This window comes from Schistocerca nitens, chromosome 7 (assembly GCF_023898315.1).
Source record: "Schistocerca nitens isolate TAMUIC-IGC-003100 chromosome 7, iqSchNite1.1, whole genome shotgun sequence".
NCBI lineage: Eukaryota > Metazoa > Arthropoda > Insecta > Orthoptera > Acrididae > Schistocerca > Schistocerca nitens.
The window spans coordinates 67,982,483-68,005,081 of record NC_064620.1 but is presented as its reverse complement, the minus strand read 5'-3'; the positions used below and the strand labels follow the sequence as shown (position 1 = coordinate 68,005,081).

The 22,599-nt window shown below is 39.0% G+C and overlaps 1 protein-coding gene across 1 annotated transcript in view; it reads left to right on the top strand.

Moving 5' to 3' along the window:
* The window catches only part of LOC126195060 (cyclin-K), a 76,845-nt gene extending 63,643 nt beyond the window's left edge, over window positions 1–13,202 (top strand). The window contains exons 7-8 of the mRNA XM_049933507.1: window positions 6,152–6,502; window positions 11,043–13,202. Coding sequence (XP_049789464.1) covers window positions 6,152–6,502; window positions 11,043–11,428 — 737 coding nt within the window. The 3' untranslated portion in view covers window positions 11,429–13,202. The remainder of the gene's footprint in view (window positions 1–6,151; window positions 6,503–11,042) is intronic.
* The last annotated feature ends 9,397 nt before the right edge of the window (window positions 13,203–22,599 follow it).

Genomic DNA, 22,599 nt, shown 5'->3' with positions numbered 1-22,599 from the left:
GTGAGGATTCTCAAGCTGCACCATATAAAAGACTGTCTTGCATGGAGAGGGAGTAATCTTGTATTCTGTGTGTTGTCTGCTATAGTGTAGTGGGTGTAGTGGTTAGTCACTGGCTGGCAATGTATAGGTCATTGGTTTAACTGCCGCCTCCTCAAATTGTATATCATTCTGTATTTCTGAAAGTTTATGGTACTTGGAATGTTGTAATTTGCTATAATATTCTATGTATGTTTATATTTGAGCACTTTGCACTGAGGCAGGCAGTTCAGATCCACATATAATTTTCATGTGTGCTCAATAAGCATGCTGACAATGTGAAGTGATAGTTCTTGGTTTACAACCCTGCTCTCATAATCAGTACTCAGTTGAGACTTGGATATACTGTTTTGGAAATCACAGTGCTTTACCATGTGTGGTCATAATGCATGTGGTTTGCCCTTGTGCCTGACCTGTGGATTGATTTACACACACAGTTGTAAATGAATTTGCAATTTCAGGTAGACTTCGAACTATGCAGGATTTGGCATTTGGCACATTAGAAAATCAATACTGGATGTGAAATAAGAGGTATGTAATAGAAAAAATCAAAGAGCTGCATGGATATTGAACCCTGAATTGTAGGATTTATAATCTGGTGCTTATCCACTATGCCACCAAGCAACAGTGACATAACTGATCAGCAATTTTGTGTGTGTGTGTGTGTGTGTGTGTGTGTGTGTGTGTGTGTGTCTGTCTGTCTGTAGTGGTACTGAGATGTGTCAACTTTTCGTATCGTACATTTTTCCGTTCCTATAACTAAATTTCCGCCAGCATGACGAGCATGTCGTCTGATCAATAAAATGTTGCTGTAACTCTTCCACCAGATGCCCCTGCAGTGGCTCGACAAGTTAATGATAGTCAGTGGCATCAGAAAATCAAAAAATGCAACTGGCTGCATACTTACACCCATATAAATCACCAATTTAAATCAATTGCTTACCCACTATGCCACCAAGCAGCAGTGACATAACTGATTGGCAAGTGTGTGTGTGTGTGTGTGTGTGTGTGTGTGTGTGTGTGTGTGAGAGAGAGAGAGAGAGAGAGTTTTCATGTGTGCTGGTACTAGGAAAGGGAAAAAATAGTCAGACATTAGTGTAATTTTGCAGTCTTTCAAAATTACATATGCATCACACACAATTTCTCTTTGGATGAGTAGTTGCTTTCCCTTTTTTCCATGCATTTTTAATTATGTGGCGCTACAGCTACAGAAGACTGCTGAAGATTAGATGTGGAGACCCTAATAGCTGACGAAGTACTGAATTGAGTGAGGGAGAAAAGACATTAATGGCACGTTTTGACTAAAATGTGGGATAGAGTGATGAACACTTCTTGAGACACTGAGGAATTATTGATTTGGTAGTGGAGAAAAGTGTCAGGAGGTAAAAATGGGAGGAGGACAGAAAAACCTGAATACAGGAAGCAGGTGATTCATATGAATGCAGGTTGCAGTAGTTAGGCAAAAATGAGAACTTTGACAGGATAGTGCAGAGATTTATATCAAAGCAGTTTTTGGACTGGCAATAACAACCACCACCTATAAAAATTACACAACAGTATGTGATATCCAGCAGTATGCAGTGGTAAAAGCTGCAGACAAGTAGTGTGTGTCCCAGGTTTGTATTTATAATGTAATATTTGAGTTATACAAGATATGGGACGTTTTATGACATAATATTTGTATGAGTTTGGAAAATTCAATGCTGTATCCTCTTTCCATTTAGGGGCAGTTTATCTAGTCAGTGATTTGTGTTGGACTTAAGTTATAAACATATTTCAGGTATGAAGTGTTGACTATCATTTTCTATCCTCCTCTCGTCTTTATTTCCAGATTCAGGACTGTTAGTCCATTGATTTCGGGTTCATTTTTCTTCTTCTCCTCCTCCCCCTCTCCCGCCTTATTCTGCATTAGGAGCTAGTTATGCTTGCCCTTTGTGCCTGTAAGTTGTGACGTGTTCTTTTTCAGGTTTCCTGTACTTTCATTTTCATGATGATGAATTAATCTGTAATTTTTCAAAGCTAGAGATTAAACTGTGTTTAAATTTATCCAATGGTTCATATTTAATAGATATAGCTCTTTCATCCCAAATATTGTTAAAATTTGTTTTCAATTTTCATTTTGAATAAATTATAGGATTGGTTGAAAGACCTCGCTCCAGTCGGGTATGTGTGCAAACAAGATACTTTACCTGAATTACTCATATTTGATTTGGTGGTGTAAACCATGCTAATTTATCCCTGAAAAGCTAGACCATTCCATACCATCCTTTTAAGTGCCCAGCTACATCAGTCATCGTCCTGTTTAAGACAACTATATTACAAAGCCTGAATTATCTGCAGAAAACATTTGTACCTATGAGAAGGTCGGGCAGAGTCACTACATTTACTGATTTATTAATGGAAATATTTATCCTGACTTCAACAGGGGATGCATTCACAAATGTGCTCAATAATAATATACAATGCTCAGTCCGTGGAATAAGATTAGAGCAGGGCTGGCCAAACGCTGCACAGTGTGCAGACGTGCGGAAGTGCTGCACATGTGCGCACGTGTGCGACAGCGACATCTGTTATTAGACATGTGTCCTAAATGAACGGCGGCAGCTCCACTTACCTGTTTATGTGGTACAAGAAAGAGTGCAACATACCCAGTCTCGTTTACCCCTGGTGACCGTAACCGTAACAGAGAAGTACAGAGAAATGGCAGGTACTGTGAAAAAGCAAAGGACGGGAGATCTATGTTCTCAGTCGTTTAAAAATGACTGGGAAATGCAATTCTTTTTTGTAGCCATTGGCAAAAACTCGGTGTTTGCTGTGCCGCCGAATAATAGGCGGCCAGCGTAAGTTTTCAATTGAAAGACACTACAATACGTATCACAAAGACGAGTGTAGTGTACTCAACAGTGAAGAACGGCAAGCAAAATTAAATGTCCTTAAGAAAATGGATGAGACACATCAACTCGATTTTAATATATGTCAAAGTAACTGATACTTCTTGAACTTTTAGTTTCTTGTGTTACATTTATGTCTATTTTACTGTAGGCTGTACAATGTATTCAATTTTACAGAATGACAACCACACTAAATCTTCACTGCGAGCACGTTTTAAAATCGCATTAAGAATTGCACAATCTGGGAAACCCTTTTCCAAAGGGGAGTTTGTGAAAGGGTGTCTGAATGATGCCGCAGAACTTGTGTGTCCCACGAACGTTAGCAGGTTTCAAGAAATCAGTCCATCCAAACAAACGGTGGCAAGACATATCAGTGCTATGCCCGGTGATGTGCACAAGTAGCTAATAAATAAGACTAAAGACTTTTTTGCTTTCTGTTGCGCTCGATGAAGCGACAGATCTTACAGATACAGCCCGGGTTGTGATATAATGGTTCAAATGGCTCTGAAAACTATGGGACTTAACTTCTGAGGTCATCAGTCCCCTAGAACTACTTAAACCTAACTAACCTAAGGACATCACACACATCCATTCCCGAGGCAGGATTCGAACCTGCGACCGTAGCGGTTGCGTGGTTCCAGACTGTAGCACCTAGAGCCGCTTCGCCACTCCAGCCAGCCGTCGTCAGTTGAAGATGCTCCAAATGACCTACAGATGGAACTGATTGACCTACAGTGCAATAAAAGAGTGAAGGACAAGTTATTTGCAATGCGAAGTACAGAATAATTCTATGAAAGTGTTTCACAACAAGAATTTCCACTCCTGCCCCGAGAAGCTGCGAGAGCTATGTCCATGTCGACGTATGTTTGTGAAAGATGTTCCTCGATGTTGAAAATGAATAAATCAAGGTTTCGATCAAGCATAAGTAATGAAAATCTTTGCAACTGCTTGTGTTTGTCAATGAACCGTGCTTTTGTGCCCGATGTTAACTATACCATTTCTCATGACCAGTGATAAACATGTTTGGATTTATTCCATTCATAATTAAAAATTATTGTTTACTAACTGTGCGTTATTGTGTCATTCTGCTCCATGTTACATTATCAGGAAAATTGGTCATTAAACCGATTGTTCCAATGTATACTTACATTTAGGGGTTTCCTTTTTAATGTGTGAAGGTCTATGCTCGGCTGAAGTCGATAAAACATAACATTCATCTAATTGTCGGCTATTATGCAGATTTCAGACGGAACTGATGACAGATATAGCAATAATGGTATTGAAATAACAGGTGATCATCGAGAGGTCTGCCGTTATCATTCTGTTCAGAGGTCAGTGAGACAGAAATTATGTGGGTGTAACTGAGGGCACCGAGAATTAGTTATAGGAAACCTTACATTAGTTTAATGTTATTTGAAATCATGAATAAGGTTCGTTGGAAGTTGCTGAGTGCTCTCTTTCTTAAATACTATATCAAAAACATTATGCGTATTTACGTGCCGTCAGTCAAGCTGCCTTAATAAAAACCCACGGTTGGTAACTGTATTACTTGTGTTACTGGATTAAACTGTTAACATAAAAGTAGACGTCTCAATGAGTAGACTGTGACAGTATTTTAAATGTTTAATACGCGAAATACCTTCCCATGGTTGGCTTGTGAACTGTGGAAAGAGCACTAGAATGCGCCGGTACAGAGTATCCCAGCAAGTGGATAAAGCGACATCTGTGCGTAGAAACATGCACTATGTGAACGCTGACGGCTGCAGCGTGCACGCTGTGACCCGGAAGTTGCACATGTGTAGGAGCACCGCACGCGTGCAGCATTTCTGGCCGGCCCTGGATTAGAGAAAAGAAAATAATGATCCATGAATTGACTTCTTAAATATCCACTGGCTTTGGTGTAAACTTGTTTATTTCCCTCTGAGATCATAAGGTACCTGCAGACGAGACAAACAAGTGCTGGTGGAGAGCTTTGTAAGAACTTGTTCTGGCCTCGTGTTGTTTGTGTGTTTACTCTCCCCCTCTTTCAGAAGCTGCTTTTTAAGCTGGCAGTACTTAGTGGTTCAGATAAACAGTGGTGAGCATTGTTTTACACTTTGAAAAATCACAATATTTTGCTGTTTATGCTGTTAAATATGAGGGTCATTCAGTAAGTTGTGGCAGCTATGGTACATCATGCGAACTTGTGGCGTCACTGTAATTGCAGTAAATTCATTCGAAAGCCTGCCGCAAACATTATCAAAATCAATTCAGAGATTGTGCCCGCATGCGAGGATAGTTTGGCACCAGTTCCTGTGAGGTTGGCTGTGCTAAAAGAGGGATCCATCCCTGCCCACCTTACTCACCAGACATCAGTCCATGCAACTTCAACCTCATTCTATAGCTGAGAAAACTATTGCGTGAGAGGCACTTCGCAAACAGGACGATTGTCTTCATGGCATTTCAGTGACAGGTGGCACACATTGATGGCAATACCAGTGCACTTAAACGCCTTTCCCATCATTGGCAATGCTGTGTGTATGTGCTGGGAGATTATTTGGAAGCATAGTAGTTGATTTTGATTCATTTTTGTTTCATTTGTACTCCTGCACAATAAATTTACACAGAGTTCTAATGCTTGCATTTCATTTCAACCTTTATTGTGATCTCCTGTACCGGAACCCTATTTGTGCAGGAATTCAGATACACACTGCCATACCAATTAAAGGCACATCGTGGAATTCTCACGATGTCACATTATCTTAAGATATACCATAGTTGCCATGACTTATGGAATGACTCTCATATATTACTAATCATAAAAATACAGATCACTGCCTCCATCTCCTTCTTGTTGTTTGTAGCTGTTATGCTTTGTTGAAGTGGAGAAAATTGAATTGATTTCCTCAGTGGTTGGGCTTATGTTGGTAGCTTCAGTGTACTTTTAGTTTAGGTGTCTCCCAGTTCTGTATTATAAAAGTAAATGACTAGCTGGTAACTATTTATATTAAGTGCAGCCACAAATTCAAGCTTGTTTCAAAGCACAAGGGCAGGGACAGCTTAGGGGGGAGGAACGGAATGAGATTTGTTGAAAAATAAGCAAGTTGGGAGTGGAAGAGGAAGTGCATAGGAGGCTTCTGGGAATCGCTATATCTTAAATGTCTCGCTTAGTTTCATGTGTACTAATTTCACAATCTTTGAGAAAACCTTTTCCATTATTACATTCTTTTTTTCTGTTTTTATAGACATTTGCCACCAGGTGCTTGACCTATATTCAGCTCAGCCTCAAATGACAGCAGGTGACTCCCCTCCTCAGCAGCCACCACCACATCAACCATCTACCATTGCTGCTGTGCCTACAACACTGCCAGTTGTTGCACAGTTACCAGTTGCTGCTCAGTTGGCAGTAGCTGCACAGTTATCAGCGAACGCTCCTATACCAGGAGCTCAGCAGCCACCAGCAGCCCCACACGAGTTGGCAGCTGTTTTATCACCACACGTTATGACTGGTGGCAGGCTTCGTACTGGAGCAAGTGGGCTTACTCTTGACCGACGAGTTCTCTCGCCTGCATCACCTGTGGGACCGCCTGTATCAGGTATGTACCAATCCTCTTGTCACATTATAATGTGCTTGCTAACATTTAAATCGTAAAACAGGAGTGTTCATGCTAGCATTCTATTGAGCTGCACGATTTGCTTTTGCTGTGTGGAGAAGGCACTGGGAGTGGAAGTACTCCCTGCTAGAAGGAACATCATGAAGTAATAGGTGTCTCATCAAATTTGATGCACTGTGATCCGAAGTTCATGCTATTACCAGTGGTGGTGTTGTAAATTAAACACATTTGTTGCAATGTTTCCATCTCAATTTATTTTCTTTGCCTTGAGTAGGTCCCTCAGTTTTGGAAATGATTGAGTCATTCCCAAAACAAAATTGAGATGATAATATGCTATGGAGCACTTCAGCTTAATGTCCTGTGTTTCCACAAGGGAAAAGTGTACGCTTATCTGAATAATTTAAGCATTCATGTTGCATGTCCATGAAGTTGAGATATATTTCTGCGATAAATATTTGTAGAAACCACTTAGTCTTTCTGGTCTTATATTTATCTTTCAATTCCCTATCACGCAATAGTTCAATGAATTTCATTCGTAATGCATGATTTACAGAATAGATTTCTGCTGTGTATGGCGTAATGAAACTTACTCAGTTTCCAAAGATGATTTTGTTTACCTTATTTCTAATTTGGTATTGAACATACACAGATCCTCCCGTGTAGCTCTAAAAATAGGTGGCATTGAAGGTCTGCCATAAAGCAACTTGCTTAGTTTGTCTTCTCATGTGACGCTGATGACTTGGACCTGTTGCTCCATTTACCTTGGCTGGCTCTGTACTCCCAGTCAGCCTCGCTAAACGGGGTTATCCTTGAAAGCACACCAACTTGGTACTTTTCGCTCCATAATCTACATGTGTAGGCTAAGAGGTGCTAAATGGTAGTGACACTTGTGTTGAGTGGTGGTGACACCAGGTTACTGAATTACTGTTTGGTCAGTGTGACCAGTCTGCTACTGGAAGTTGTGTCCAATGGCCACATTTGGAAGCAATGATGGAATGAACTGTTGCAGATAATTACTCAGATGGTAGAAACGACCCTAACAGTAACAGCAGGGTACACCTACACACTGAGGCAATCAAATGATGATGAGGTAAAGTGCTCAGTACTGGCCAACACAATGCTGTATTCGGCTCACCTAGAGAGTTCGGTACTCTGTTCTACTTGAGGGCTCCCATATCTCCCTAACAGCTCATCAGCTGCTTCAGTTGACAGGAGAACTCTGTATCGAGGATACAAAAATGACTTTTTGATCGCAAAAGTGAATGTTGAAACAAAAAATGGTGTTCTTTCTGCTTAGTCGACTTTTCTTGGTTCAGAATACATTATTTCCTTAATGACTTTTATTTTCTGGATTTGTTTCTGTCTCTAAATGCTGAATATTTTGTGCTTCAATCACTGATTGTTTACTGGCATGTATCAGAAGATATCATTTTGTAAATTTTAAGCTTAGTTGTGATATTTGATTTGTTCCTTACGGGTAAAACATCAGTGAAGTTGTTATGTATACTGTGTTAAAATTGACCACACAGTATCTCAATATAGTGGAACCTTAATGGGGGATGAGGAGGAATTTATCATTGTCAGTCCCCAAAAACAAGTACCCTTTCAAACCCTTGAGTCTTCCAACATTTACTGTAACTGTATGTCACATAAAAACGAATACTACATATATTTTTGATAGTCTTTCCTGCATGTATGAAAAAGTTAAAACTGGAGCAATGCTTTTCAGCATCTTATACTCTCGTCAACGCAATGTAACCACTTGTTACAGTGCTCTGGTTTGCCACTAGTGCTTTCTGAATCTGCTTAATTGACCTTCCTTTTTTAGTCATTTCATTGGAACCTTGAATAACTGATACCCCAACAGCAATTTTTGTTTATGGTTTGTTGCAGATTCCAGTTCTGTATTATCTCACTTAGATATTAGTGTAGGAATCAACAAATGCTCAATGTTTCCTATTAGGACAGCAAAAATAGTTAGTATTGTGTATAAAATAGTCATATACATACATGTAATGTAGGGTTAGTAATGTGCATTCTTGCCTATTACATATTATACCTACTTGAGGTTGTGAATATGAATAATTATTCTGTAATGGTATCATTGTATGGCATATCTTTCTGAAGTGGGACTGTCTTTACATAATGCTTTGAAAGTTGTTTATTATGAATATATTGAAACTTAAAAAGAACTAATATATTTTGTGTATGGGAAGTATTCTATATAAACATGCAGTCCATATAATTGCATCTTCCCTTCATGACTTTGTTCAGTCCCCAGCCTTAGCATTAAAGAGCTTCCTGCTGTGGATAATGGCCTGTGTGTGAATGTGTAGCTCAGCAAGAGAACTCCTGTTAGCCCACTGGAATTTACTGTGCTGGGACTGAGGCTCTGCATCTCAGTGTCTCAAGCAGGCTACGCCTGTTTGTGGGTTCACTACTGTTATATGATACATCAAGGCACCTACAGTGAAGATCTTTTCGTCTCGAAAGAATTGAGCTGTCCATTTTCAGGCGTAATCCAATACTGTAACAAATTCTGATGAGGAAATGTTTTTATCTTTAGTGTTTCTAGAAACATTTACTACATTTAAAATCAGTTCTGCACAAGAAGATTAAAAACTTTAGGATTGATATTCCAAAATCCTTTTAAATTGTAGTTCCACAGGCTACTTTTAACTGAATGCTGTTTCTTGGCTGGATCAGTACCATTGTGTGTACACTAGTGCCAGGAAGTGTGTTTCCTAAGGAGAAAGTCATGTTTCGCACCTGTGGTGTAGGGGTAAAGTCTTTGATTAGTAATCAAAAGTTGCTGGGCCCTGCTTAAATATTGAATAAAAATCATCAGAAATGGTGGCCGAAGACTTCTAGCATAAGAAGTCACCCTGAATCTGCAAGTGCCCTTGTCATAGAGGGGGGGGGGGGGGGGGGGGGAGGAATGGAGAGGTTCAGGGCACTCTCTTGTACTTCGAGTGGGGCAATCAGCAATGATCAATGGCACGAGGATGCCGAAGGCAATGGAGACCACTGCATTAAAGACACACAATGCACATCCACAGGAAATAGCCTGTAATTGAAAAAGTGTCTTGATGATCTCTCAACTGGCAAAAGATTCTAGATTAGTCGTCCATTCGGATCTCCAGAAGGCGACTGCCAACAGGGAGATGACCATGAGAAAAAGATTGAATAACCAATGAAAGGGTAAGATTCTAAGATTTGGAGTGAAGAATGTCAGAAGTTTGAACATAGTTGGGAAGTTAAACAATCTGAAAAGGAAAACGCTAAGGCTCAATTTAGACATAGTGGGTGTCAGTAAAGTGAAATTGAAAGAAGACAAAGCTTTCTGGTCAGACAAGTATAGGGTAATATCAACAGCAGCAGAAAATGATTTAATGGGAGAAGGATTGTTATGAGTAGGAAGGTAGGGCAAAGAGTGAATTACTGTTTACAGTTCAGCGATAGGATTGTTCTCATCAGAATCAACATATACAATAAGTACAAGAATCAAGAGGGAACAATAAGACTGGAAGGCCAAGAATGAATTGCTTGGATTAGAGGTAAGACAGGGAGGTAGTCTCTTGCCCTACTGTTCAATCTGTACATTGAAGAAGCAATGATGGAAATAAAAGAAAGGTTCAAGAATGGGGTTAAAATTCAGTGTGAAAGTATAGCAATGATAAGACCTTCTGATCACATGAAAAAGAATTATAGGATCTGAACAGTCTGAGTACAACATATGAATTGAAAGGCAAAAGTATGAGAAGAAGTGGAAATGAGAACAGTGAGAAATTTAACATCAGATTTGGTTATCACAAAATAGACTCAGTTAAGTAATTCTGCTACATAGGCAGCAGTATAACCCATGACGGATGGAGCAAGGGGGACAAAATAGCAGACTAGCACTGGCAGAAAGGGCTCTTCTGGCCAAGAGAAGACTACTAGTATGAAACATAGGTCTAACTTTGAGGAAGAAATTTCGAAGAATGTACTTTTGGAGCAGTGTTGCATGGTAGCTGAAACATGTATTGTGGGAAAACCTGAACAGAAGAGAATCAAAGTATTTGAGATATGGTGCTACAGAAGAATGTTGAAAATTATGTGGACCAATAAGGTAAGGAATGAGGAAGTTAACTGCAGAATTGGTAAGGAAAGGAATATATTCAAAATACTGACAAGAGGAAGGGACAGGATGATAGCACATCTGTTAAGACATCATGAATAACTTCCATGCTACCAGAGGGATGTGTAGAGGGTAACAACTGTAGAGGAAAACATCCAGCAAATAATTGAGGATGCAGGTTGCCTACTCTGAGATGAAATGTTGGCACAGGAGAGAGGTTCATGGCAGGCTGCAGCAAACCAGTCAGAAGACTGAGGACTCGGGTATGTCAGTAACCAAATTTGAATTAAATTCATCTTCAGGCTAACTGTCACATCCTTTATGAAACAGCATTTGTAATTTCAGTATATTTGAAGCATATAACCACTACAATAATGAGAAACTTTCCTAATTATTTTTCAGGTATTCCACCAAAAGTCCTGAACAGCATTCCAGAGACAAGGGTAACTCCTAATGGCAATAACGAGACCATTATCCCAGGCCTTGGAGGGCCATTGCAACCAGACGAGTCATCTGTTCAGTCATACCCACAGTATCCGCCACCTGCAACTGCAGTGCTGCCACCTCAGTACACTGCGACTACAATTGCTCCACCTGCTGCAGCTGCCTTCCCACCTACTTACACTACTCCAGCACCACCATCTGCTGCTGCTGCTGCCTATACCAATGCAAGCAACAGTGGGCAACCATTGTCTTCTTCAAACGTTTATCATTCAACTAACTCAGCTGCTGCACCTAGCTACCCACCGTCTGCACCAGACTGGAGACCAACTAGTGGATACGTATGATCGAGGAGCAGGCGCCGTGATGGTCGGCGCCACAAGAAGTCTCAACGCTCTACTGAAGTCCCAGTGGTACCTGTCACACTGTAGAACTCTCTGTTCACTGTAATAGATGGTCATATTATTATGGGTTTTTTCCATCTACATTTGTAATTTTTTATTCATTTCTTCATATATTGCACATTATTTTGACACTAAGTACAAAGTACAGGGTGTTCTTTGTATGACTTTTTGGCACCTTGCCATTGATTTTGTATTTCAGTTTATGTTTCAACTTTAGCATATTTAATTTCGGTAACAAGTATACATTTAGTATTGATGTCTGGGTGATTTTCATAAATTAAACCTTGCAATCATTGTACTGACTTATAAAGACTGTTAATTTCAGCACCACAATGATTAAAACTTTGCTGCCTGTGACGTGTGATAAGCAAATTTCTTAGTTGCAAGGAAGCAGTATTTTAGGTTCAGAATTGTCAGAGAGAGAGAGAGAGAGAGAGAGAGAGAGAATTGTATACAAAATCGTCTCCTCAAGAGTAGTATTTTCTTAATTACAGTGTTCTTAGACTGAATGAGTTCTTATGTACTGCCTAAAGTGCGTGGATTATGGCATATAAGTTTTCATTAACTGTTTGCTTTGCTTCACTATTAACAATTCATCCCTTAAACTATTAACAGTTGATTATTTCTTTGAGCATCAAGCACAGAGTATTTAATACATTTATTTTGAAGTTATGAAATTATGTTTTTAAACAACAAGCTGGATCCTTTGCTGTAACCTGAATTTAATTGTTTCCTTTTATTTCTGAGGTGTATACTTCAGACGTTATTCTGATTTTCCTTTGGGGACCTGCAGGTGGTAAAAATATTGTATAGTTGGTTTTATTGTTGTCAAGAACTTCATTGATACTCAAGCAGTCAATTTAGTTTTTGTTAATTTGATATAGTGTATCCTGTTGGTATTGACCATTAAATGAATTGTGTGTTTGAAGTGTGTAGTGTATTTTCAATGACATTTACATTTATGACATATCAGAAGCTGTTCAGTAATCTCATATTGAGATTCTGACACTGATAAATAGTAAATTCTTTTAGAAGCTGTATCAGCAAGGTACCACTAGCATCTTTTTGTACAGTACCTGTAAAGCAAATATATAAAAAGACCAGCAGTAAATGGTAGACTGGCTACATGATCCATGTTGCTTTATTTTCATCAGCAGTGTGAAACAGTTGGCTTTCTGTTAAAGCAGTGCACTAAGCTGTGTGTGGCCTGGTTTCAGTAAATTTTCTCACCAGTCGACAGTTTCTATATTGGAAACAATGTAAGACAAGTTGTAGTTGTATGCTGCGCTTGTCAGAGATTGTATATAATACTTCATCTAATTGTAAGACTGAAGACTGATTTGTTTTTCAGATGTTCCAAACTAAATGTGCCATTTTCTGAAGTATGTTTTTTGTGTCCATTTAAACTCTGGAATTCACGTGTAGTTGAAGTTATCAATTATATGATGGAATTTTATGAAGACAAGACAGAAGTGACACACTTGCCACACCTTTTTTTTCCAATAGCAGTAAAAAGAATATATTCTTAAAGACTCATCTTGACAGCCGATGACAAAAACTTAGACAAGATTGAGAATAATAACTTACAAAATCATATTACGCATTGGCTTAAAGGTTTGTATTTGTGTTTTGTAATTATGCTGGCAGTAGCTTAATTATGTGGATGTATGGGGTGTGTTGAAAATTAATGCCTCTGAATTTTTTATGTGTAAATTGTTAAAGCTTTTTAAATAAAACAAATTTATTAACATTTTATGTGTATTCTTCATACCTGCTTATCTATTTCTCAACATAGTGATCCTGGCAATGAACACATTTCTCCCAAAAAGAAACCAGTTTGTTGATACCACCACTGTATAATGTCTGATTTTGTTGATGGAGCCACAACCTTACCTCTTTTCCATGATTTTCCTAAATCCCTCCAGGCAGATGCCAGGAAGGTTCCTGTGAAAGGGCATGGTCGATTTCCTTCCCCATCCATGAAACAGTCTGAGCTTGTGCTCCATATGTAATGATATTGATGTAGATGATAAGCTCCTTCAGGGATACCGGCAGTAATAAAAAAAATAGTATTACAGCGAGATGATCAATAAAACGTGCTGCGACAGTTGATATGTGGACTGATTCACATAATCACATACACTATTTGATACTTACAGCACATTACATTAACACAGATTGGTTTCGTGAACAATGTTTCATTTAAAACAAAATTCCCGGATGTTAAGAAGATGGGAGTAGATATTATGAAAGAAACTGAAGAGAGGATGGTTGATTGGCACATTTTGGTGGACATGTTGCACAGGTTTGTTTTTGTCTCTGACCAGGGTGCCAGTGTAATAAAGGCTTTGGAAAATCACAAAAGGATTCCTTGTGCTGCTCATTCTATAAACACAGAACTTAACCATACTTTCGATAAAGATAATTTCTTGTTAAAGCATGCACTGAACATTGCATCAACAATAAATACTGCAAAATGCATTGTAAGGTACATTAAGAAAAGTGGTCTCTGCTCGTCTTTGAAATCATCGTTGAAACAAGAGGTCTGCATGTGCTGGAACAGCTCGTACACTATGCTGGGATCCTTACACACTCGTTACAATGAAGTTGCTGCTTTGCTGACAGAAAAGGACTCCGCTTACAGATTACAAGGATATGATAATGAGCTTGCAGGAAAAAATCCGCATTTTCTGAGACCATTTAAAGGGGCCACAGATGAATTAGAAGGTGAAGTAGAACTGACAAACCAGTTAGTTCTTCTTTGGTTTCACAAACTGCAACAAATTTGCAGTATCAATTACACTAACTCTCAGCTGAGTAATTACTGCAGTTAAAAGCACTGTTTCATTATGATACATGATAGATTTATAATTAACTAGCGTAATTGATGTGTACTAACAGATGTATTTTTTAACAGAAGGTACAAAGGATTAAAATCGAGCCTCGACTTTCGTTTGTGAGAAGATTGTGATCACTTCCAGACATAACATTGCTACGTTTCTCTGGCTGTCTTTCAGTGATCTTAATATGCTTGAAGTAAATGAAAAGCAGGAAATTCTTAGCAGTGTGTGACAAATGTGTGCTGCTTATTCAGGTGCAACATGCAATCATTAACATAATCATTTTTGTGTAGTTAGTGGATAGTGTATTATAGAGAAACGGGAATGTTATAATTCGTATAATACTTCGTTAACGTAAAACACCTCGTTTTTACGGGAATTTTTTGATTATTTCCACATCAGTTCTGTATTACTTATCTCTCTTGTTTATCATAGATCCTTCAAGTCATCACCACCCAGAAAGAGAGATTGTTTCAAGGAATGGAGGAACGACAGATCATCCGCAGCAGATTAAGTAGATATCTACATTTTAATGCACCCTCGAGATGATGATGATGATGATGATGATGATGATGACATCTTAAAGTGGTGGAGCAGACATGAAACAGGTCTGCCAGGCCTGGCTGCAGTTGCAAGACATATTTTATGTATCCCAGCAACAGGCGCACCCAGTAAAAGGTTCTTTAGTAAAGCCGGCATGTTACTAACAAATCGCCGCAGCCAATTAAATCTGGAATGCGTTAGTGATTTACTGCTGATCAACAATAACTATAATTTTGTTTCTGTTGCAAACAAGTGAAAAGTATAACAAGTTACGTCTGTAAATATTTAATGTTCCTTGTAGGCTTTCTTTATGAAGATGGTTGTCTTCTAGATTACAGGGACAGCACATATTTAATGTTTCCCATTAATGAAAGGAAAAATATATCTTCTTTTTGGAAATGAGACTTGTCTTCTATCCGCAATTGTATTAAAATATCATTTTACTATCCAAGTGCTTTATGCATTTAGCTGTGTCACGTACCCGTTCTTGGAAATGTTACTTTTGTAGTGACCGGTCGTGCCCAGTTATCCGCGTGTCTGGAATCCGGACAACAGACGTGGGGCAAGTATGTGACCGAGCTGAGACGTGTGGGGCCGGACACAAACGGCTCGGTCCCCCTGTCAACAGGCAATCCGTGACCGGTCAAACGTTGAGTGTTGCAGCACTTTACTAGTGACTGTATATCGTCAAGGTAAATGCTTGACCACCTTAATTTGACAGAAACTGTAAACAACAATTTGCAATGGGACTGAATGGTGTTTGTATGCCTTTTGAGTTCTTGGAAGACTTTTTATATTCAAAACAAATCTTTTAAAACAGCTTTTGCTGCGGAACAATTTGTTCTTGTTAAAAGATGCTCCAGTGTAAACCTGTTTCACATGGATAGCCATTGTGTGCAGTAAAGTTGATATCTTGAGAAATTTTGGGTATAAATACCACTTCTACGGTACATAAGGAATGTAAGTGTAGAAAGAGGTGACATAATTGGTGACTAGGTAAGAATGACTGTTTTTTGATGGTAAAGGAAAATTTATTTTGGTTGATGCTTTGAAACTACCAACTATAAACCAGTTAGTATTATTTTTCTTCAGGAGTAGTGAATAAATAAAATGTATCTACTTCTGCATCCATATTCTGCCTGTCACCTGATGGTATGTGGTATAGGGTACTTTGTGCACCACTGTCAGTTCCTGCTACTGTCACAAATTGAGCTGTTTTATATTCCCACCTCCTATCAAGTACTCATTTCATGAAATAACATCAGGAAGTAGCACTAGATACTTGTCTCAAAGGATTCAGTTCATTGTCAGAACAACATGCAGCCTGCTGTTTTATCTGATATATCATAGCTGTGCTAGAATAAAGGAGAAATTGTACCTGTTAACAGTGAGCAACTTGAGACAGACTAAATTGGAGAATAATCAGTGCATTTTCCTCCATTGATTGTAGCACCGAATAGTAATAGCGTTTATATTGTCAAACAACACCTTAAATGAAATACACCTGTTCTTTCCTAAATTCACAACCACCAGTAGACGAAGCTTTCTCCCTGTCATTCCTTCTATTCTACCGTGTTAAACAGAATCCCAGTCTGCTCAGTTTTGACTCTATATCAACCCACAGCCCAAGAATAGTCACTATAGCCCTACGCATGTTTCTAGTCACATGGAATGCTTCGTTTCTCCAGTAAAATACAGCAGACTGCTGCTAGAAGAGGACAAAGTTCTTTTGCAAGCTCTGTATAAAATCATAATAGGTATATCATCAGTCGCCTTTGCTCTGTTGAGCAGTTTTAATTGATAGTTTATCTCATGATGCAATTAATAAAATGTCGAGGCTACTATGCTGTAGTCGAATGGATTTCACCTTAAAACACGAATTTTTCGTCTCCATCTGTGGAGGACATTTTCAAGAGGGGTCATAGCTTCTTTTTTTTTTTTTTTTTTTTTGAATATCCGATTCACACCCTGGCTCACTACTGACTGCACCAAAATTTCACTTCTGCACAGTGGTGTGACATCCCGTTTTGAATACGCGAGCACAATTGTCGACTGCCATCACCCACTGTTGCTATCATCCTATTGTGGAAGAGACTGTTACACATCTTCTTGAGCACTGGAATCCTAACGTCACTTAAATTCATGTCCCCCCCCCCCCCCCTTGCTATTGAAATTCCTGGGGTGTTTTACAATCTCTACGGCCTCTCTGTATGGCCTTTTTGGTATCCACTTGTGGCTACCAGTACTTGAGTCCTATCAAAATGAGTGTGATGGTCTCCTGGCTGCAAAGCATGTTCCACAACAGCTGATCTGTCAATCTCGCCACTTCTGTAATTGCCCTTGTGCTCTTCTAGTCGTTTGTGACATTTCTTTTTGTATTACCCAAGTATTCCGATTGCCAAGTTCTTGACAACATTATTACAACAGTGTGTGAAGCGATCAGATTTGTATATCAAGAACTCAGCACATTTTATCAGTAAATTAAATGGCATACTGGTACAGCCGGAGGATATATTAGTTAGTTTTGATGTGGTGTCACTATTCACTATGGTTCCACTTGGAGAAGTGTTGCAACAGCTGGATTGGATTTTTCCTCCCGATGTTGCAGAACTATTTAAATATTGCCTCATAACCACATATTTAAAATGGAATGAAGGGTTCTAAGAAAAGACAGATGGTGTTGTAGTGGGGAGCCCCTTAGGCCCGGTTATACCGAATTTCTTTATGGGAAAATTCGAAGAGCAGGCATTGGAAACTGCAAACAAGAAATTGAATATTGGGGTCCGTTAATGTGGATGATATGTTTGTTTTGTAGCGTCGTGGCAGGGAGGAACTGGATCATTTCCAGAAACATAAGAGCAGGATCAGTCTCAAGATTCGGTTTACCAAGGAGGAGGGGGTACATGGAAGACTAAATTTTCTTGATGTGCTAGTTTTCAAGAAAGAAGATGGTAGCTTAGGTTTACCAAAAACTCATGCACACAGACCATTATTACAGTAGGGTTTGAACCACCACCCACAACAAAAGCGAGGCTTCGTAAAAATGTTGGCAGACAGAGCAAGGAAAATCTACGAACAAAGAGCTGCTTGACGCAGAATTAAAGCATCTCACCAATGAATTGCTCAGGAATGGTTATTCGTTCACTGAGGAGAAAAGAGCATTAAGACCACCACGTAGAAAATGTAGCAATGCTCAGGCACCAGTGAAATTGAAAGTTTTCCTGCCATTCATTAAGGCCACGACTGACCGCATAGGAAAAATTTTGAAAAGGCGGAACATCACAGTAATTTACACACCCATACAGTAAATACAAGATCACCTAAAATTGGCCAAGGATACTTGCCAACTGCTGGAAAAAGTTGGAATTTATAGGATTCTGTGTATTTATTGGGAGGTATATGTGGATACTGCAAAAATAACTGTCTAACACCGACTAGAAGAGCACAAGGGCAATTGCATAAGAGGGGAGATTAACAGATCAGCTGTTGAGAAACATGCTTTGCAGACAAAAGACCACCACACTCATTTTCATAGGACTCAGGTATTGGCAACCACAAGTGGATACCATGAAAGGCAAAGGTCCTGAGTTCGAGTCTCGGTCGGGCACACAGTTTTAATCTGCCAGGAAGTTTCATATCAGCGCACACTCCGCTGCAGAGTGAAAATCTCATTCTGGCAATCTTTTTTTGTTAGCTTTTTATTTGAGTTTCTCTGAATGAAACAATTAATTGTTAAAGTGATAAAAGTGTTTTAAAAACAGGATTGTACAAAGCTAATTGTATGTTCTTTTTTGGCGTGTGTAATGACACATTCCTATGCAGAGACATACAATATCTTAAAAGCTGCGCCAAAGATAAATTGAGAAGCATGTTATATTATAATCTTTGTAAAGTTCACGTTGGATTCTCTTTTGTTTCATACTCCAAGGAGCTAAGGAACACTTTCGATTGTTGCCTCATGGAGGATGGACGTAATTTTTGGTGTCTGCAGAAATGCAGCCATATTGTTAGTAATTATGGTTTGTGCGACGAGCAGAGCAAGTTTTATTGTCTTGTGAATAAAAAATAGTGAGAAGTATCGAAGTGTTACGAAAATTATTTAAAGCAACGTAGCATTGTATTCCTTGGTTTCCACCGTCTTCGTGAAGTGAACCGATGCCGACTTAGGAAGATACACACGGTCAACAAAGAGAAGAGCTTTGATGGCGACTGATGAATTAATATTGTGGCAGAAGGACTAATTCTACGTCTAAGGTGAGAACTCTGATTAAATCAACAATGACGTGGAATTTAAAATGTAAAATGTTTTTTATTTATTTCGCCACACTGGCGACCGCCGACAGGGACAGTGCTGGTGAAACAAAGAGTAAGTACTTCATTGTTGTGCTACAAATGTACTTGTACTAATTACTGTTTCTCTGTTACATGACGCACATGGAAAATGACGAATAAAGTGAAACAATATTAACTGTACAAACGGATGGCACAATAACCAGAAGGAACAAGGACAAGGATTTACAAACCTAACGTAATCGTGAGTGACGCAGCTCAGCCGTAATTAAGGTAGGAAAGCGCAAACGCATGCAGCGGCTGCACCTTGGCTTAGCTCCACTTAAAGCAGAACCTTTTCCTTTCCATATTAAAATCCTGGTAGTGTTTGTGGCAACACACAATTACACTCTGTAATTACTTTTTTATGTTCAACAATCGCAGAATTAGAAGACGTAGTGTGCCATCTTGTAAATTTCCGACGCGCTACAAATAACAATCACGAGATATTTTTATTAATTCAACTGCGAGAGAGTTCAAAGATTTAGATTCAGTAAAGTACAGATAAAAACAATATCTTCACAATGGAATCGGAGAATTTTAATTTGACAAATGTTCATGGACACGTCACCGATTCTGACAATAGTGATGTAAATGATGACGCAATTAGTTTTTCAGCACAACATAATGTAGAATAAATACAATTCAATTGCACTCCACAGGGATTAACAATAACGAACCCCTTGCAAATGAAACCTTGTACACAGTCGATGAAGCATCGATTACCAGATCAGATGAAAATATTTCGCGTGAAATCAGTGAACCTAGCCCGGTTTCGATTCAATCAGACCGTGGCAGAGAAACAATGGCAACAAATAATGGCATAAATACAAACACACAAGCTTCGTCAGTTACGCTTGAGGCATTATATAGTCTGATGTCAAACGTGAGCGAGAAACTGGCGAATCTAGAAGTCAGCCACAACAATGACGTGGAATTTAAAATGTAAAATGTTTTTTATTTATTTCGCCACACGTGGTACGAGCAGGAAACAGGTGGGCCAAGTTTGTGCGCAAGCTACAAATGATCGCTGAGAATTGGGAAAGCAGGGAAACCCTTTGCCGCTGGGAATCTCATCAAGGATTGCCTGGTCGACTCGGCGGTTTGTATTTGTCCACCAGACCTCGCGGAAAAATTTGAAAAAATAGCGCCTCAAACTGTTGCTCACAGAGTCGAAGATATGTTCTCAGATATGGAGCAGCAATTAATGGAGAGAGCGGCAAACTTCATTTCACTGTCTATCGCTCTTGAAGAGCCCGCAGACGTTGCGGACATATCTCAGCTCGCCGTGTTAATTTGAGGTGTCGACGACAATCTACGTGTCACCGAAGAATTTCTCGATCTTATACCATTAAAAGACACAACCACGGGTTTGGATATTTTTCTAGCCGTGGAAAACATGTTTGAATCAATGGGTTTTAAATGGGAACGCCTGACCAGTGTAACAAGGAATGGGGCCCCTGCGCTACGAGGGATACGCACTGGATTTCTGAGTTATGTGAGGTAAAAAATGGCTGAAGTTAGCTGTTCCTTATTCGCGTCAGTCCATTGTCTGATACACCAGGAGGCACTTCGTGCAAAGGTTGTCAACATAAAAAAATGTTATGGACACAGTTCTTCGAACGGTTAATTATCTTCAAAAATGGTTCAAATGGCTCTGAGCACTATGGGACTTAAAATCTATGGTCATCAGTCCCCTAGAACTTAGAACTACTTAAACCTAACTAACCTAAGGACAGCACACGACACCCAGTCATCATGAGGCAGAGAAAATCCCTGACACCGCCGGGAATCGAATCCGGGAACCCGGGCGTGGGATTTCTGGCTCATATCGAAGCGGAATACCCGGACACCCCCTACCACACCGAAGTAAGATGGCTGATCAGAGGAAAGGTGCTTCATCGGTTTTTCTCCTTGAGGGGTGAAATAAATACCTTTTTGGAAATGAAAGGAAGTCCAGAAGAATTACTTTGTGATCATAAGTGGGTGGCGAATTTGGCTTTTTTGTGTGACCTTACTGGTCATTTAAATACTCCAACGCGAAAATCACTATGGCGTTGATTTAGTGCAGACGATTCAAGCATTTCAAAAAAAAAACTTTGGGAAAAACAATTGTGCAAGAAGAACTGTGGACACTTTCCTGCACTAGACAGTGTTAAAGACGATGTGGATTTTTCAGAGTATGTCGCAATTGTTTGCGAATTAAAAGAACTGTATGAAAACAGATTTTTGGAGAGAAGTGAGTATTATATCTCTTTAAAAAAATAATGTAACTATTTATTTTGAGAAAACACTCTCCTAGTAAATTTGTTTGTCCTTCGATTTATCGTGATCTGTTACTGATTTTTAGTGGAGTTAGTTTTTACTTTTAGCTTTCAAAAAAATACAAAAGAGATATAATTATCAAAATAATGAATTTCGTAGGTTGCCAATTACGTATTATATCTGGTTTTATCGAGCGCCAGGCTCCCTACAAATTACTGTAAATGCAATAGCATAGTATTACTCAGCTCCAGTTCACTATCACAGAAAATAGAGAAGTTTTAATAAAATTATTTCACTGGATTACTTCAATTAATCTCACTGAATATTTTTACATAATTTCTTCCGCTCCGGCTATCAGACATTGTGCTGTGAAAAAATATTTTTAAATATACCGCGTAATGGCGGTTAATTGTTAACAATCAGAGATCACTGTTACTCGCTCCGCAGCAGCTGGAAACATGCTAAATAATTTCATTAAATATTCTTTTCATAAGATAAATGTGGCGTAGGTTCTTGAAATAACACACGGAGATCACTTTATACTAATATATTCTTACTTGGACACAGTTTACACCATTAAATATTTGCCATTACGTTACGACAGAAACAAATGCTAGCGCAGCACAATAGCTTGCGTACCTTTTTCCAGCTAACACCAGAATGACAGAACAAAACAGACTAGACAGAAGAATGAGCATTGCATTGTATTTTATACTCTTACAAAGATAATCACATTATAATCTCATACAATAAAAATGTCTTTTCTGCATTTATCGATCTATATTGTATATTTTTACAGTTAGTGTTATCTTTCACAGATAAATCAGTGTTTGTAATTCATTTTGAGTCACATACAGTCATTTTTATTTATGTTTCACCTCGATAATGGTGAATATTGCAAAAGGGACACTACACGAGCTTCAATCGGCCTTAGATATATTTGTTTGCCCGTTTTCTCTTCGGTATAGGACGTCTCTCTCACAAGTGCTTCAACAAGAGCTGATTGACCTGCAGTGCGATATCCGCCTGAAGGACCGCTTTCTCATGTGTGAAACTTTGGATGACTTTTACAGCTGTCTTCCACAAGAGAAATATCCTCTTTTGCACAAGCATGCAGCCTAAGTTCTCTCAATGTTT